Source organism: Caretta caretta, chromosome 10 (assembly GCF_965140235.1).
Source record: "Caretta caretta isolate rCarCar2 chromosome 10, rCarCar1.hap1, whole genome shotgun sequence".
Taxonomy (NCBI): domain Eukaryota; kingdom Metazoa; phylum Chordata; order Testudines; family Cheloniidae; genus Caretta; species Caretta caretta.
The window spans coordinates 38911994-38929782 of record NC_134215.1 but is presented as its reverse complement, the minus strand read 5'-3'; the positions used below and the strand labels follow the sequence as shown (position 1 = coordinate 38929782).

General features: G+C 48.2%; 1 protein-coding gene across 5 annotated transcripts; it reads left to right on the top strand.

The window, feature by feature from the left end:
* The first annotated feature begins 190 nt into the window (after positions 1-190).
* Positions 191-17549, top strand: SPSB3 (splA/ryanodine receptor domain and SOCS box containing 3). Of its 5 annotated transcripts, none has more exons than XM_048866846.2 (7): positions 269-354; positions 9674-9822; positions 11393-11570; positions 12867-13054; positions 14966-15068; positions 15925-16050; positions 16514-17549. In XM_048866846.2, exons 2-7 carry the CDS (start codon positions 9694-9696, stop codon positions 16864-16866), a joined length of 1077 nt encoding a protein of 358 aa, XP_048722803.1. In that variant the 5' UTR covers positions 269-354; positions 9674-9693; the 3' UTR covers positions 16867-17549. The 5 variants fall into 5 exon arrangements, with proteins under 5 accessions (XP_074989008.1, XP_048722803.1, XP_048722800.1 ...); XM_048866843.2 differs by having other exon boundaries at positions 299-350; XM_048866845.2 differs by lacking the exon at positions 269-354 and adding an exon at positions 2717-2875.
* The last annotated feature ends 240 nt before the right edge of the window (positions 17550-17789 follow it).

The window sequence follows — 17789 nt, the reverse complement described above, 5'->3', positions numbered from 1 at the left end:
GTTCCTCTCAGCCAATGGCCTCTGCGTTTCTGTTACGTGATCACGCTCTAAGCGCCTCAATGTCTGAGTTAGAAACTTTTCTCCAATGGTGCAGCCCTCTGAGGACTGACAGCCCATTTGACCAATGGTATCAGAACTTAATGATTTTATCCCCGCCCTCTGATTTGTGAGCGAGGGGAGCACGGTCCAACTGAGAATGTCGGATGAGGAGAGGCTCTGTCTCCCGGGGAAGTCGCGGCCAATGGGCGCGGAAGGGGCGGTGCAGAGGGTGGATTGTTTATACCTTGGGAGGGGGAAAGTAGGTCAGAAGGAGCGCGAGGGTGGCCTAGCTGCTAGGCGCGCGCTGCGGAGTAGGTAAGGGGGAAGTGGGATGAAGCTGCGGCTGGTCCCTGGGTGGGGGAGTGGGGTTAGCCTGTTCCAAAGCGGGGGGATGCGGTTGCGACTTGTCCCCGGGCTGGGCAGGGGGATGAGCCTGCGGTCGGTCCCTGGGTGGGGGGAGGGGAATCTCTACAGGGAGGTTTCAGAGTAACAGCCGTGTTAGTCTGTATTCGCAAAAAGAAAAGGAGTACTTGTGGCACCTTAGAGACTAACCAATTTATTTGAGCATGAGCTTTCGTGAGCTACAGCTCACTTCATCAGGGAGGGTGAGCCAGCAGCTTGTTCCTGGGCGGGGGGATCTGTGCTCTGTTGGGGGGCTGCTGTCTGTGGGAGGAGGAATAAATCTGTGTGTGTGTGTGTTTAGGAAAGCGGATGTAGATCTGTGGCCTGTGGGTGCTTTAAAAACTGTCCCCCTCTGTGGGGTCGTCTTTGTCCTGTGTGGGACGACGGGGGACCCCATACTGCTCGCTAGCTACCCCCATTCCCCTCCCCTGGCATAGCCAGGTTTGATTCTAGTCTGGGCTCAGTCCCTGGTTCTCCGAACGCCTGCTGGGTTTGTATTGGGGTCAGTTGTGTCTGGCCAGGCTGGGCTTCCTATGAGTATAAGGGAGTGGGGTGGTGTCTGGAACTGGTCTGGTCCCGGCCATCTCTAGCAGATAGGAGCCAATCTGTGTCATCCCTGAGGGATTGATGCTGCCTTGGATACCATAGAGATGAGTCTGGTGTAAGAACCTCAGAAGTACAGAATTGCCGTTTGTGGTGCTGGTCTGTACCTGAGAGCTCTAGGCAAAGTCACTCTTAAAACCCCCAGGCTTGAGTGTCAATTGCACACTGATGACATCACCCTACCCCTCTTGTGCCCAGGGATTCTGCAGTTAGAGCCCTGGCCTGGACAAATGGCTGATTCTGCCAGCTGTAGCCCTGTGGCTACCTTGTTTGCATCCTAAGGGAACAGAATCTGTGTAGCTAGGTAGATGGGGTCATTGTTATTGCGCTGCTCTTTCTTCCTTACTGTCCCTGTGCATTTGGGAAACTTTCTCAGAGGTACTTTGCAGCCTGGCATCACTCTTTGCCCTCATGGTGTGTTGAGTGTGACTTCAACATGGCTCTTGTAGTTGTGCAGGCTGCTCCTTTCTTTATCCCATGCTGACCTCGCAGCAGCAGCATCACCTGCCCTCCTGACTAGGAAGCTCAGTTACTCTAATTCCTTCCTGACAGGGTAACTCTGTCACTTACTTACCTGCTGAGCAGATTGCAGGAGATAATTTGCTTGCTGCTCTGAGCAACCATCATCATATTACATTGATCCTGGCATTCTTTGTTAGCTGCCAATCAAGTGCCACATAGACCTGAAACTGGTACTGCTGGGCCTTGGAACCTTCCATGCAAATCAGGTAAAGCTTCATTCTAGACTTCCTCAGACCTCGTACTGCCCCAGATATCTGTGATCATGCGCCGCCTGGCTTGTGGCAATCCCCCTGTCTTGGGTCAGTATGACAATGGGCCTGTGCTGTGATGAGCCCTCAGCCATGGGACTTTCTCTTCCCTGAAATGTGTCTGAGTCCTTTGTGCATGACTTTTAAAAATGTGTCTAAACTTTGCTTTCTCCGTCCTAGATGACTGACTATAGCCACTCTTGAGTCTATATTAACCTTTCCCTCTCTTGTGCTGTTTTCTGTTCTCTTCTGCTTCTAAAATGCCTCAAATTGTTCTTATTTCTCTCTTTTTATGATTATGGCTTTTAATGCTTTATGCAGTGGCTTAAAATATATTATATTGCCCAGTGTCTTTACAAATACTGTTTTTAGTGTCTTACACTGGAAGTCAATCTTTGCCCTTCCCTGTGGAGTATCACCCCACCCACACCTCCACGATTCTCCCTCACCTATGGGCTAAATCCATGCCTCTGGGTTATTTGCCCTCTAGCCTTACCCTAGTATCTTTCTTCTTCTCACAGGCTCTGCTTTCAAGCAGGCTTAACTTCTGATGTGTAAGATCAGGCTAACTTTTTCTGTGTCATGCTAGCACTTCACTCTCTTATCAGCTTGGGCACCAATAATGAATCTTTTCCATTCTCTCCTGGAGATCTCTGATCTCCTCTTCCTGTGTAGTAGCAATGTTTAAACAACTTGGCATTCTGCTGATGCTTAACAAGTAATGTTGGGTGCAGGTTTTCCATTAATCTATTTAGGGTCCAATCCTGTTCCCACATGAACCTCTGGCAAAACTCCTTGGGGTTGGGCCTTTAATCTTTGCTCACTAATTGAGACTTGTTCTCCCTTCCCCATCACAGGTTAGATCCAATTATAATTTATAAAAAGAAAGAAGAATGGTTCTCAAGTCTCTGCTGAATAAAGACTAAGCTGGTTCTTGGGGTTGTTTGTCAATAATTAGGCTTTGTCTGACTCATGTACTTCCTGCTGCCTGCAGTCTCCCTGGGCTAGAAGTAAATCACATTTGGATATGGACATTCTCTTCTTTCTCCCCTCCTTTAAAGGTACCTGATTGGGTGTTAGTCTAGAGGTACAGATTGACTCAATCTCAGTTTCCATGTTTCCACCCGTCCCTGGGTGTGTTCTTTTATGCCCCCAGCACTCACTGGCTTTGGGAAGTGGAGTGCCGCGGCTGGGAGCTGGAAGAGTAGAGCAGGCTGGGGCCACGTCGCTCCGCTTCCTGCTGCAGGTGAGTGCTGGGGGCGTCCTTTCCCCAACCTCCCCACACTCACCGGCAGCGGCAGAAGTGGAGCATTGCAGCTGGGAGCTGGCAGAAGTGGAGCGGGCTGGGGCCACATTGCTCCGCTTCCCGCCGCTGCCAGTGAGTGCTTGTCAGGGGGCGGGGGTGTGGATAGGGGTTGGGGCAGTCAGGGGACAGGGAGCAGGGGGGTTGGGTAGGGGGTGGGGTCCTGGGGATGTTAGGGACGGGGGTCTCTGGAGAGGGTGGTCAGGGGACAAGGAGCAGGGGGGCCAAAGTAAGTTCGATATAACACGGTTTCACATATAATGTGGTAAGCTTTTTGTTTGTTTGTTTGGCTCAGTTTTTTGGCACAGGCTGCGTTATATCAGGGTAGAGGTGTATTTACACTTAGAACTGATTCTCAGGAATAAAATATTGACCTCTGTCTCTCCTCCCATTTAGAACTCTGGCCATAGATTGCAAATCATATGAGCTGCTCCAAAATCAGGTGTGTGTGGAAAGAATAGGAAGCTGGTATTATACCATAAGGGTTTCCACAGGGTCTCCTGGGGCAGGGCTGGTCCGATATTCAGCACTTTCTTTCCTGCTTTAGGAATAGAATGAGGAATCGGAGTGCCTGTATTTCAGAAGGGGTAGACTGGGAATAGACTCACAGAAATCGTAGGACTGGAAGGGACTTTGCAAGGTCATCTAGTCCAGTCCCCTGCACTCATGTCAGGACTAAGTATTATCTAGACCAATCGTTCTCAGTTCCCTCACTATCAGCAGTGCTCTGAACCAAATCTCTGGGCATCCCACAGGGAGGTAGAAATAGGTCACAGGGAAGAACAGAAAATCACCTGAATCTCAGATGTGTGTGTTGCGTAAAATGCTGGTAAATACCACTTATTTTTCTTTACTTCTTTCCTCTAACTCAAAACTGAGGAGTCTGTGGCAGTACAGTATACAGGCAGCCCCCTTTCCACAGATCTGTTAAAGAGGCTAAGAGATGGATCTTTCTCTCTTAGAATGGGGGTGGGAGAGTATAGTGAATGATAAAGTGGCAGGCTTAGGCCAGTACCTTTTTATTTCATTAGCAAAAAATAATTAAGAGCTGCATAGGCCAGGGAGATCCCTCAACAGCGGGGCTGTGTGGGGCAAGGAGCTCTCTAGCATGTTTGCTCTAAAGGAACTTGGCATTTTCAGAACTAGAGGGATTGCACATGTGTTTAAGGGTATGTCTACACTACAAAATTAGGTTGAATTTATAGAAGTCGATTTTTTTAGAAAGCAATTTTATACAGTCGATTGTGTGTCCCCCCCCCACACTAATGCACTAAGCGCATTAAGTCGGTGGAGTGTGTCCACAGTACCGAGGCTAACGTCGACTTTCGGAGCGTTGCACTGTGGGTAGCTATCCGACAGTTCTCGCAGTCTCCGCTACCCATTGGAATTCCGGGTTAAGCTCCCAATGCCTGATGGGGCAAAAACATTGTCGCAGGTGGTTTTGGGTAGATGTCGTCAGTTGTCCCTCCCTCCATGAAAGCAACTGCAGACAATCGTTTCGTGCCTTTTTTCTGTGCGAGCTCCTTACTGCTTTCAGCAGACGGTGCAGTAGGACTGCTAACCGTCATCATCATCCACCGCTTCTGCTGGCATTCTGCTCTCCTGGTGGTCTCGCAGGGCCGCTTCCACTGCAACTCTGCTTGGCTGCTCTTGTCTCACCATACCACAGCAAGTGTGCAGCCCACTCAGCTGTTGTGTCCTGGCAGCGGACGGTCCAGTAGGTCTGCAAAACTGGTCATCCAACCACCACTTCCCCTGAAACTCTGCTCTCCTGCAGACGCCATACACAGCAAGCATGGAGCCTGCTCAGATCACCACAGCAGTTGTGAGCATTGTAAACACCTCGCACATTATCATGCAGTATATGCAGAACCTGCAAAAGCAGGCGAGGAGGCGATGGCAGCGGTGAGGAGAGTGATGAGGACATGGACACAGATTTCTCTCAAACCACGGGCCTCAGCAGTTTGGCCATCCTAGTGGCAATGGAGCAGGCTCATGCCATGGAACGCCGATTCTGGGCCTGTGAAACAAGCACAGATTGGTGGGAATGCACAGTGTTGCAGGTCTGGGATGATTCCCAGTGGCTGCGAAACTTTCGCATGCATAAGGGCACTTTCATGGAACTTTGACTTGCTTTCCCCTGCCCTGAAGCACCAGAATACCAAGATGAGAGCAGCCCTCACAGCTCACAAGCGAGTGGCGATAGCCCTCTGGAAGCTTGCAACACCAGACAGCTACTGGTCAGTCAGGAATCAATTTGGAGTGGGCAGATCTACTGTGGGGGCTGCTGTGATCCAAGTAGCCAACGCAATCACTGTGCTGCTGCTGTCAAGGGTAGTGAGTCTGGGAAATGTGCAGGTCATAGTGGATGGCTTTGCTGCAGTGGGATTCCCTAACTGTGTGGTGGTGCGATAGACGGAATGCATATCCCTGTCTTGGGACCAGACCACCAAGGCAGCCAATACATAAACCGCAAGGGGTACTTTTCAATGGTGCTGAAAGCACTGGTGGACCACAAGGGACGTTTCACCAACATCAACATGGGATGGCCGGGAAAGGTGCATGACGCTCACATCTTCAGGATGAACAGCTGCAGGAAAGGACTTACTTTCGAGACCAGAATGGGGATGTTGAAATGCCTATCGTTATCCTTGGGGACCCAGCCTACCCCTTAATGTCATGGCTCATGAAGCCATACCTAGGCACCCTGGACAGTAGTCAGGAGCTGTTCAACTGTAGGATGAGCAAGTGCAAAATGGTGGTAGAATGGGCATTTTGACGTTTAAAAGCACGCTGGTGCAGTTTACTGACTCAGTTAGACCTCAGCGAAACCAATATTCCCATTGTTATTACTGGTTTCAGAGTAGCAGCCGTGTTAGTCTGTATTCGCAAAAAGAAAAGGAGTACTTGTGGCACCTTAGAGACTAACCAATTTATTTGAGCATAAGCTTTTGTGAGCTACAGCTCACTTCATCGGATGCATCCAATGAAGTGAGCTGTCGCTCACGAAAGCTTATGCTCAAATTTGTTAGTCTCTAAGGTGACGTTATTACTGCTTGCTGTGTGTTCCACAATATCTGTGAGAGTAAGGGGGAGACATTTATGGCGGGGTGGGAGGTTGAGGCAAATCGTCTGGCTGCTGATTACGCACAGCCAGACACCAGGGTGGTTAGAAGAGCACAGCAGGGCGCGCTGTGCATCAGAGAAGCTTTGAAAACCAGTTTCGTGGCTGACCAGGCTACAGTGGGACACTTGTGTTTGTTTCTCCTTGATGAACCCCCCCCCCCCCCCCGGCCTTGGTTCACTCTACTTCCCTGTAAGCCAACCGCCCTCCCCTCCCTCCTTCGATCACTGCTGGCAGAGGCAATAAAGTCATTGTTGTTTCAAATTCATGCATTCTTTATTAATTCGTCACACAAATAGGGGGATAATTGCCAAGGTAGCCCGGGAGGGGTGGGGGAGGAGGGAAGCACTGGATGGGGTGCGGGAGGAGGAGAGAAAGACAAGGTCACACTGCATTTCAAAACTTATTGAAAGCCAGCCTTCTGTTGCTTGGGCAGTTCTCTGGGGTGGAGTGATTGGGTGCCCGGAGGGGGAACCCCCCCCCACGTTCTTGGGCGTCTGGGTGAGGAGGCTATGGAACTTGGGGAGGAGGGCGGTTGGTTACACAGGGGCTGCAGTGGCGGTCTGTGCCTTTCCTGCACCTCAGCCATACGCCAGAGCATATCAGTTTGATCCTCCAGCATTCCATCCTGCTTCCTCTCATCATACTACCGCCACCTTTCCTCTTGATTCCGCCACCTGTCCTCTCATGCGTCCCTCCAGTCCTCATGTTCATTTTGTGCTTTCCTGGACTCTGCCATTGTCTGCCTCCATGCATTCTGCTGGGTTCTTTCAGTTTGGGTGGACCCCATGAGCTCAGAGAACATTTCATTGCGAGTGCGTTTTTTTTCGCCTTCTTATCTGCGCTAGCCTCTGGGACGGAGATGCTAGTTGCAGCGTTGAAACCTTTGCAGCTGTGGGAGGGGGAAAAAAAAGGAGAGTAAAATTTGAAAAAGACACACTGGCCATTTAAAAGGAGGGGCTGATGTTTTCGGGTTAACGTGCAGCACAAACCCAACTAAGCCACCCAATTCTCTGGGATGATTGCTTCACCCTTCCCCCCACCGCGTGGCTAACAGCAGGGATGATTTCTTTTCAGCCACAGGCAAACAGCCCAGCAGGAACGGCCACCTCTGAATGTCCCCTTAATAAAATTCCCCTATTTCAACCAGGTGACCATGAATGATATCACTCTCCTGAGGATAACACAGAGATAGAGAACGGATGTTGCTTGAATGCCAGCGAACGCCGGGATCACGCTGCCATGCTTTCTTATGCAGTAATTCCAGACTACGTGCTACTGGTCTGCCGTGGTAAAGTGTCCTCCCATGGAGGACGCAATAAGGCTGCCCTCCCCAGCAACCTTTTGCAAAGACTTTGGGAGTACCACCAGGAGAGCTTCACTGAGATGTCCCTGGAGGATTTCCGTTCCATCCCCAAACACGTTAACAGACTTTTCCAGTAGCTGTACTGGCTGCGAATGAATCCCAAGTCTTCAGGGCAAATTAATCTTTCTCCGCCTTCAAGGTCCGGGAGCCCAGGGTACTGTCTCCAGGGTGATAAACAGCTCCTGGCTGTCAGGGAGAACTGTTTCTCAGTGCATACCAAGCAAGCGATCTTCAACCTCCCCCTCCTCCTCATCTTCCTCATCCACAAAAGCCTCATCCCTGTTGCATGAGACTCCCTTGCAGGAGTCCATGTACAGGTGTGGGGTAGTTGTAGGGGCACCCCCTAGAATTGCATGCAGCTCATCATAGAAGCGGCATGTCTGGGGCTCTGACCCCGAGCAGACGTTTGACTCTTTGGTTTTTTGGTAGGCTTGCCTCAGCTCCTTAAGTTTCACTCGGCACTGCTGCAGGTCCCTGTGATAGCGTCTGTCCTTCATGCCCTTGGAGACTTTTTCAAATATTTTGGCATTTCGTCTTTTGCAATGGAGTTCTGATAGCACGGATTCCTCTCCCCATACAGTGATCAGATCCTGTACACCCCGTTCGGCCTATGCTGGAGCTCTTTTGCGATTCTGGGACTGCCTGGTGACCTCTGCTGATGAGCTCGCCACGCTGACCAAACAGGAAATGAACTTCAAAAGTTTCCGGTGCTTTTCCTGTGTACCCGGCTAGTGCATCTGAGTTGAAAGTGCTGTCCAGAGCGGTCACAATGGAGTATTCTGGGATAGCTCCCGGAGGCCACTACCATCGAATTGCGTTCACACTAACCCAAATTCAACCCGATAATGTCTATTTCAGCACTAATCCCCTCATCGGGGAGGAATACAGAAATAGATTTTAAGAGCCCATTAAGTCGACAAAAATGGCTTCGTTATGTGGACGGATGCAAGGTTAAATCGATCTAACACTACTATATTTGACCTAAACTCGTAGTGTAGACCAGGGCTAAGGGATGTTTGGAAGAGGTGTGGAACCCCATGGAAAGCTCTAAGGAGGAGGGAGGGGTTTTTTGTGTGTGACATAATAAAAGGAGATTCTAGGGGGGAAAGGAGGGGATTGAGCAACAAGAATTAGCTCTTCTTTTTTCTTATGTGAGTTTTTGCTGTAATGGCTAGAAACTTGTTCTGGTCTGTCTGGGGGAAATAGAACCTCCCCAAACCTGGTCTCTGAGACGCAGCTGGCTAGAATTCAGAAACACGCAAGAAGTTTTGTTCTTGAGGAAAGTCAGGACAAGCTGATGAAAAGATCATTGTCCCTGTACAGCAAGAAGTTGGTCTCTCTTCTCCTCTTCCCATTATAGTCAATTAGTCAAAGATGAGCAGACAGGCACACACACCAACTTGTGTAGTAACTGTAGAGCCAGGAGGCAATGCCATAGACAGCTAAGAATGGGAGAGTTTAACGTCAGAACTTGGCTATGCATGGTGTAGTTACTGGACCCACAGGAGCCTGCATATATCAATTATTGTTGATCTTCATCTCTTTTCAGGACAAAGGTGAGGGTGTTGAGTGGTTCGTGCAGTAGCAGTTCTTCCTTATGTGCTAGTGCAGGGTGGCACTGTCCCCCCCCCCCCTTTGTGCTTCTAGGAGTATTTCTGGTAACCCAGTTCAACACGCTGGGTTCAAAGTGAAGTAGATCCTAGTATTTCTTTCAGCCAGTTTGGGCTGGGAGCTCTGCAGAGGTGGTGAGCTTGGCTCCTGAGGGTAGGTTTATGCTTGTATTGCTCAGCAGCAACCCCTGCTGGCCAACAGGTGTAGCATTGACCATGCTGTGAAAGGTGTATGTCTTACTAGTCTAGCCAGAGAGTAGTGGTGTGAGGTTCCATAAGGCCATGGCGAAGGCCCCGGTTTGACCTGAGCCTGGCTATCCCAAACCTATTCACAAGGTGGCCAGGAGAGGGGGTAGAGCCTGATGATCACTGGAAGGAAGTGGTGCCCAAATAGATCCTTTCCGGTTGACTCTGCTGCTCTGGGTAATCTTATTTTCTTCCCTTCCCATTTTGCAGATTATCTGTATCAAAACACCATGGCACGACGCACACGCAACAGCAGGGCCTGGCACTTTGTCCTGAATGGGGTACGCCGGGATGCAGATGCACGGGCAGTAGCTTTGGCCTCTGGAGCACATGGGTGGGGCTATGACTCTGATGGGCAGGTAGGTTGGAATATTAAGGATCCCAAAGTTAAAACATGCTTTAGAAGAGGATATTTTTAAACACCCATTAAGGAAACCTTTCCTCCTCCCAGGATGCAGGTGACTAGTGGCTTGAGGGCCAGGTGCCCAGTGTGGCAATAGCATGCACAGTGGACCATATTCAGACAAGATTCCAGTAACCTAAGCTTACAGGGCGTCTAAGCTGATGCAAATTGGACTCTCACCCAGTTACCTGTAACTTAACACCTTGACACACCACCTCTGAATTTGTCTCACTTGGTATAAATTGATGTAGAAGAGCTGGAAGGTGGGAATGAAGGAGGAAAAGAAATAGAACCATGTAAGAAGGGATAAATTAAAATAGCTGCTGACCTCCTTCAGCTTGCTTTCCCCCAGCTCCTAGTTATACAGGTTAAACTCCCTAGCAAGGTGCACATTGGTATGAGGGTAAGATTGACTCAGACACCTGATTGGCCCAGTGTATTCAGAGGGATAATGTATAATTGTTTTCCTTTCCTTCAGTCCTGTTAGAGTGGCTTAAAGTTTCTACAGTGGTAACGTTCTCTATAAATTCTGCAAGGTCCCTTCTGTGAAGGGGAAAGCGGAGAAGAGAAAAGGCAGAAATGTGTCTTTCTAGATGTTTGGCCTGAACATTGAAACAATTTGCAGAGGACAGGAGAGCACTGGGATGGGCTATGCACAAATGAACCAGAGTCGTACAAAATCCAAGTGTCATTGTAGCCTTTAAGCATGACTTTCAATCTGGGCAATAGAACAGGAATACATAGGAAACAGTGGGCTAATTATCTAACACCAGTGTAAATCTAGAGTAATTTACTGAAGTCATTGAGATTAGAGTCTGGCCCTGTATCTTGTATGAAGTACAAACACTGCGTAAAAGAAATCAGTTTAGGTTCAGCTGTTTGATATGCTGGCATATAGGGATAGTAATGTTTAGATGCTGTCTTAACTACATGTCTTCTGTGCCCATACACCACAGTAAGCAAAAGCTTTTTAAGAAAGTATCTTAAGTGTGAGGTCTTCCAATCATCTGTCCCCTAAGACAAAAGCCAACGTGGAGTGTTGCCCTCTCTTCCACACGAGTAGCAGCAGCGGTTACTGCTTGAAGCCACCATTCCCTCACTCCTGAAATGCACTCTACATTTTCCCCCTTGCTTGCTGTACTACTGTTGGTAGCATCCTAGCCTCTTTTTCCATGTCAATCCCTCAGCTGCCCAATCTCGCTCTCCCTACCCTTTGTCTGTCCTTTTTCCCCACTCCTGTAGTTTCCTCCTTTCAACCTCATACATCCCTAAATCGTGTCAGTGATGTAAAATCAAGACCTGGAATGCAGTGTGTTTATTGTCATCCTCCTTCAATTTGCTTGAACTTTGCATCCTTCCCCATCCACTCATCTGTGTGGGCTCTTTTGGGCATGTGCCCACTGGGACCTTTGGGTATTACTGCAATACAAGGAGTGTCAAGCCATGGCTTTGTAAAGCACTGCTCAAGCTATGGGATGGCCCTCAAATTTTAGCTTTGATGGTATCTTTCTGCTTTTCCATGGCAGCACAGTGACTCTGACTCTGAGCCAGAGTTTCCTTCCCTCTCGCCCTCCATCCCCAGCGCCATCCCTGTGACAGGAGAGTCCTACTGCAACTGTGAGAACCAGAATGAGACTCCGTACTGCTCCAGTCTGCACACCATCCATCGTGTCAAGGACTGCCAGTGTGGTGAAGAGGATGAGTGTAAGGAAGCAGCTCTTAAACTGCTCTTGCTATTCCTCTGGGGTTTGAACTGTGCTGCTTTCTCTTTGCCCATATGTTTCAGGGTCCTCTCGGGTTATGCAGATGGTGGTGCCACTTGCTCATCTGTAGAGAATGGGGAGGGGACCACCACTGCATGCTTAGTGGGGAAAATATAACCTGTGCTATTCCTGTGTGGCATGCTGTTTTGTTCTTATGACATGTTCCGTAGGGAAACTGGGAAGATAACCAGTATATTATCCTGCATGATTCACAGGCTAAACTCTAAAGATGTTAATACACCAGATCTCATGTGTGGGGGCCTGGTTTCAAATCTGGCTTAGGCCACAAGTGAAACTGAACTTCCTGGTTACATCCCAGGGCATCCCATCTACACTGCCCCGCCATGAACTTCTGGGGAGCGAATAGCAGTGCACACCAACGTGCTGTAACTCCCCCATATGGATGCTGCAGGTAGAAATGAAATGGTTCCTACTTCATATAAATGTAATCCAGTGTGCATTGCTGTTCACACACCTGTAGTCTGAACTGTGGGGCAGTGTACATGTAACAAGGATCAAACTCAGCACAATTCAGTACAATTAGCAAACTGGTCAGGTAGTAAGGAGTATTTAAGATCAGGCTTACTGTGCCTTAGGAGAGCTAGATAAAATCTGGGCCTGGCCAGGTGGTGGGGGTGTTCATATGTCAGGAATGAGAAGGCAGAACACTGCTTGCCCTCTGGCTGTAATTTCATGAGCCTAAAGGGAATAAAAATGGGATTCTCCAAAACTCAAGGACGCTCTAGAAGTGTCTTAAATTCTCATTTTCTCAGATTAGACATCATCTGGGTCATTTCCTGTCTGTCTTTCAGATTGACGTTGCTGTTTGTAATAAATACTAAAGGCAACATTACTCTGTCTCATTCGTGGCCTGGATTCCAACCCAACCTCGCATGCTAGCTGACAGCTGTTATGTATGTGACAGTGTTAGGTAACTGCAGTTGTAGGACAAGTTGCTTGCACACCTGAGCTCTGGTGTTACCTCAAAACGAGAACTATTGTTTGTTGATAGTGACAGATGTGGTTAAGGATGGACCACACTGGCATGACATCCCTAGCCAGAATACAGCAAAAAGGTCTTGGGTTTTAGCAAGCTGACTGTTCAACTAACCCAGCCTGGTATTTAGCCTGCTAGATTATAAAAATCTTAAAGGTTGTTTAAACTGTTACATTTCTGGGTCGGTGCGATCCCATATAGCCCCACCTCCTAAAGATGCTGTCTTTTTTTTCTGAACAGACTTTGAGTGGGTGTGGGATGACGTGAACAAATCGACTGCAACCCTCCTGACCTGTGACAACCGCAAGGTGAACTTCCACATGGAGTACAGCTGTGGCACTGCTGCTATCCGTGGGAACAAGGAGCTGGCGGAAGGGCAGCACTTCTGGGAGATCAAGATGACCTCTCCAGTCTATGGCACTGACATGGTACGTTGAGCCAAGCTGTTTAGGAACACGTAGGTGCACAGATATAGACGAGCTTTTAACAAAACAGTACTTGACAGCATGCCTCATCAATAGCTCTCAAAGTACTTCACGAAAACTGGAATCCTCCTCAGCTACCAGACAGGGAAACTAACAGTTTAATGGCTGAAGGGACCATTAGATCATCTGTTCTGACCTGCGTAGCACAGGCCATTAAATTTCATCACAATACCCCAATATTGAGCCCAAGAACTTCAATTAGACTGAAGCAGAGAAGTTAAGTGACTTACTTGAGATCGTGGAGGTCATGTATAGGACTCGCATCTCCTGGCTCTCCTTCATGCCTTTTGTTACATTATTATTTGTAGGTCACCAGTGATTGTCTCAACATGACAAAATAGAGAGATGGGGCCCTGCCGCACAGTGCTTGGAGTGACAGAATGCAGAGAAATGCCAGATGCCTGTCCAGTCAGAGATGCACCGTTTTCTGACTAGTTCCTAACGTGATGAACGCTGGAACAGCACTGGAGCATGTAGATAAAGAAGTTACTATTCACCTAACGATCATCATTTTCCACTCCCCCTTTGGTTGGCTTTTGATGTGACCATCTCCTGCTTTGCCTGCCTCACTCAGATAAATAGTAAACTCCTAGAGTGCAGGAATAAAACCTGTAACTTGCCCAGAGATTCCAGTAGAGCCTATTGGGACATGCTAATAAAAGTAGCAGAGGGAGAGACCCAAAGGTGAAACTCCTTGTGACGTTCCCCTCTGGTGTTGTCTGGACCGGTGATCTGCTAGGTGACTCCAATCCTTGACTCTGGGAGGCAGCCTTACCCTGCTCTACTGTGAGAACCCCCACTCCTGGGGTGTTCACGCATAGCCTCTGGCATGTAAGCTGCTCCTTGGATTGTGCAACCGAATGACACTAGCCAATACGTCTGATCCTAGCCACAACCCTAGGAACCTCTGTCTTGCAGTATCCAGTTATGCCCGCTGGACACTGCAAGCTTATATGAGTCTAGGGGAGTCTCCGACACACTTCAAACCAAATGCACTGCTTCAGGTAGAATAAACAAACAGATTTATTAACAATAAAGATAGATTTTAAGTGATTATAAGTCAGAGCATAACAAATCCGATTTGGTCAAATGAAATAAAAGCAAAACACATTCTAAGCTGATCTTAACACTTTCAATGTCCTTACAAACTTTAGATGCTTCTCATCACAGGCTGGCTGGTTGCTTTTCAGCCAGGCTCTCCCCTTTGATCAGCACTTCACTTGCTTAATGTGGTGTCTGTAGATGTAGGTGGAAGGTGGGGGAAGAGCGTGGCAAACGTCTCTCCCTTTTATCATGTCCTTCCTTCCCTCTTGGCTTTTCCCCCCACCCCTCTCCTTTCAGAGTCAGGTGAGCATTACCTCATTGCAGTTCCAAACTGACCAAAGGAAGGGGGGTTGACTCCCTTGAGAGTCTAACAGATTCTTTTGTTGCTGCCTAGGCCAGGATCCTTTGTTCCTGTGAGGCTGGGCTGGGTTTGTCCTGTACCTGCCCTGGTGAGGTGTGAACTACCTCTCTGCTCTTGGAGAGTTTTTGCCAGGGCTTATTTTAAGCCATGAGGATACATTTTCATCCTCAAACTACATACATGAAATTATAACCTATAACATTACTATAATAGCTATGCTCAGTGCATCATTAGCCTTCCTAAGACACCCAACGTGACCAACTTTGCATTGGATACCAATCAATCATTTTATAAAGATGAACATGGGGGTGTAGCATGTTTCTCCGAGATACAGAGCGTCACACTCCTGTATTGTGTGTCACTGCTATGCTGTGCTTAAAGCCCTGAGTGGTTCCATGGCAGAAACAAAGATCTTGTTTTCTTCTTTGGCATGGGCTACCTCCATCCAGATGGTGGGAATTGGGACTTCAGATGTGAATCTTGACAAGTACCGCCATACATTTTGTAGTCTGCTGGGCAAGGATGAAGACAGCTGGGGACTCTCATACACAGGTAATGCAGGGTAGGGAGGGGGACTGCTGCCTTTAGAGTTCATGGGGAAGGCTCATGGATATGAAGAAACCTAATCCTAGCAATTGTGGAAGTGCTCTGAATGATGGGAATAAGACTGAAATGATCACCCGGACTGTGAATCTGCTCTGATATCCCTAATGGACTTGGACTGAAACTGCTGCCCATAGCCAGCCTTCCATTTGGGCAGTGGAGAGAATCCATGCATATTGCCGGTGTTGCTGTTTTCTCATCAGGATTGCCTCTGTCGGTCTGTCTCTTTTTTTTTTTTTTTTTTTAATATAAATACAGTGAAGTAACTTCCTTAGCCAGATACATAGACTGACCTAGAGGCTGAACGTTGTCCATGCCCAACCTCCTCTGTAGATAACGGCATAAAACCACCACTCCTCCCACCCCACCCCCCCCAAAAAGTGTCTCCACCTGAAAAAGGAGTGAAGGAAGTCCAATCTCTGTTGTTCTGTGTTTGCTCCATGGCTGAGACTGCCAATAAGGTTCCCTCCCCACTGCCTTGGCGAGAACACCTAGCTCATTTCACATAGGCTGTCACACCACAGAGGGGCAACAACTTTCAGTCTTTAACACATTTGGCCTATACTTGACCATGGGTCTAGAGGCAAGAGTATATTCCACCATTGGCTGTCTCCTGAGCTGCCAAAGACCCTTCACGTGCTCTGGGATGGGGGGGCAGCAAAATGGTGGTCATGGGGAAATCTAGGGTTTTTTTAATTAAATGGCTGATTCCTTCAGTCTATACAAAATAGGAAGAGATTGTGGAAGATGGGATGGATCTAAAGAGTGTAGGATTGCTTCTTAATTGTCTGTCTGTCTGTCTAAGGATTACTCCACCACAGGGGAGATAAAATGAACTTCTCCTCAAGGTTTGGCCAAGGCTCCATCATTGGGGTTCATTTGGACACGTGGCATGGAACTCTCACTTTCTTCAAAAACAGGAAATGCATAGGTAAGAGTTGGGACAAAATGGCCATCATCCAGCCAAACCCACCCTTAAGCACAACAAAGTGATAGGACAAAACATCCAGGGGAGGGAGTGGTGTATGAATTATGGAACATTGACCCTTTGGGTGGGTCTTAGCTTGTTGCTGCCTCTTGGAAGTCTCAGTGCCATCTGACTGTTTGAAGATGGGGATAGTGGGCTTCTGTAAATGGCAAACTATAGGAAGATTAAGTGCATAAAGCAGAGTGTCTCTAAAACAACTATTCACTTCAACAGGCCTGCCTTCAAATATCTCCTGCTTTCCAGATCTCTATCCATATGTTTGTAGACCCCACATCTAGGTGGGAGAAGGGGTGATAGTTCAGATCACAGGGCATCCTAGAAACTATATCCCTGCATTATAGGTAATTACCTAATTGTGCCCTTGCCTATGACTAACACCAGCCTCCTTGATTTTATTTCCTCCCAGGAGTTGCAGCTACCAAACTGCAGAACAAGAAATTCTACCCCATGGTGTGCTCCACTGCAGCCAAAAGCAGCATGAAGGTGATCCGTTCGTGTGCCAGCTACACGTCGCTCCAGTACCTCTGCTGTTACCGCCTCCGCCAGCTGTTGCCCAACTATGTGGATACGCTGGAAGTGCTGCCATTGCCCCCAGGACTTAAGCAAGTTCTACACAACAAACTAGGCTGGGTGCTGAGTATGAACTGTAGCACATTGAAGCCTTCCACCTCTTCTTCCTCCTTGTCAGGAAGTGACTCAGATAGCTCCTGTGGCTCGGATGCAGAGGCATGCCAAAGGAAGAGGTGCAGGAGGACGTAAGTTACTTTCAAACAAACTGCCTTGGGGGGTGATTTCCTTCACTATCTCTGAGGGTGATCCAGGCCAGACACCTCTTCATGGGGACACCCAACTTCTAATCAAGTTTGCAAAGACTTCTGCCCTCTTGAAATCTTTTAAGCTACACGCATCAGCCACTTGCATTGAAAACCTATCCCAGCTGAGGAGAGAGTGACTTCTTTGAAATAGGCAGCCCAGATAACCTACAGCAAAATTTTCTAGTTTCGTTCTCCTACTCACTACCACCATCACTAGCTGATCTCTAGGGAGTAGACTGTTCCAGGAGAGACGCAAGCTTTCAAACCGGCTTCCTGGCTTCAGAATGTGCATCTCTTCTAGCAGGCTTTATGATCCCATCAAAAGACAAAGCCAGTTGCCACTCCACCCTTCTCCTAACTGTTATGTGTTGGTTTGGCACCTGCAATGAAGGCATCGGGTCACTGGGATGTGATCTAGAACAGCAGTGTTTAGAGAGAGGCTCTTAAAATTGCATCTATATGCTTTACTGTTGGCACTGTTGTGAACGAGCGGTTACTTGCTAGAGCTGATCTGTAAATGATCTCATTTGAGTCCTGTGACTTCTTTAACTGCTTTGCATGTTGGGTACTGCTGCTTTTCCTGTATCAAAGACTATTAACTGGTAATAAACATACTGTTTACTTTAACTGCCCATGAAGGTATGAGCCAAAGTGTGGCTCTCAAGAATACTGGAAGTATCATAATGAGTCTTGGAAGGGCTATTAAACCTCATGCTTCAGGATTTAAGACAATCTCTATTAGAATCAGGAGGAGACTGTGACAGGTTGGATCCCCCCTTTTGGGCTGCCACTGAATGTGCTGGGATCCCATTGAGGCTGCCTGTCCTACCAGCCTGGGTTTCCCTTGCACTGTGTTGCTGTGATGGG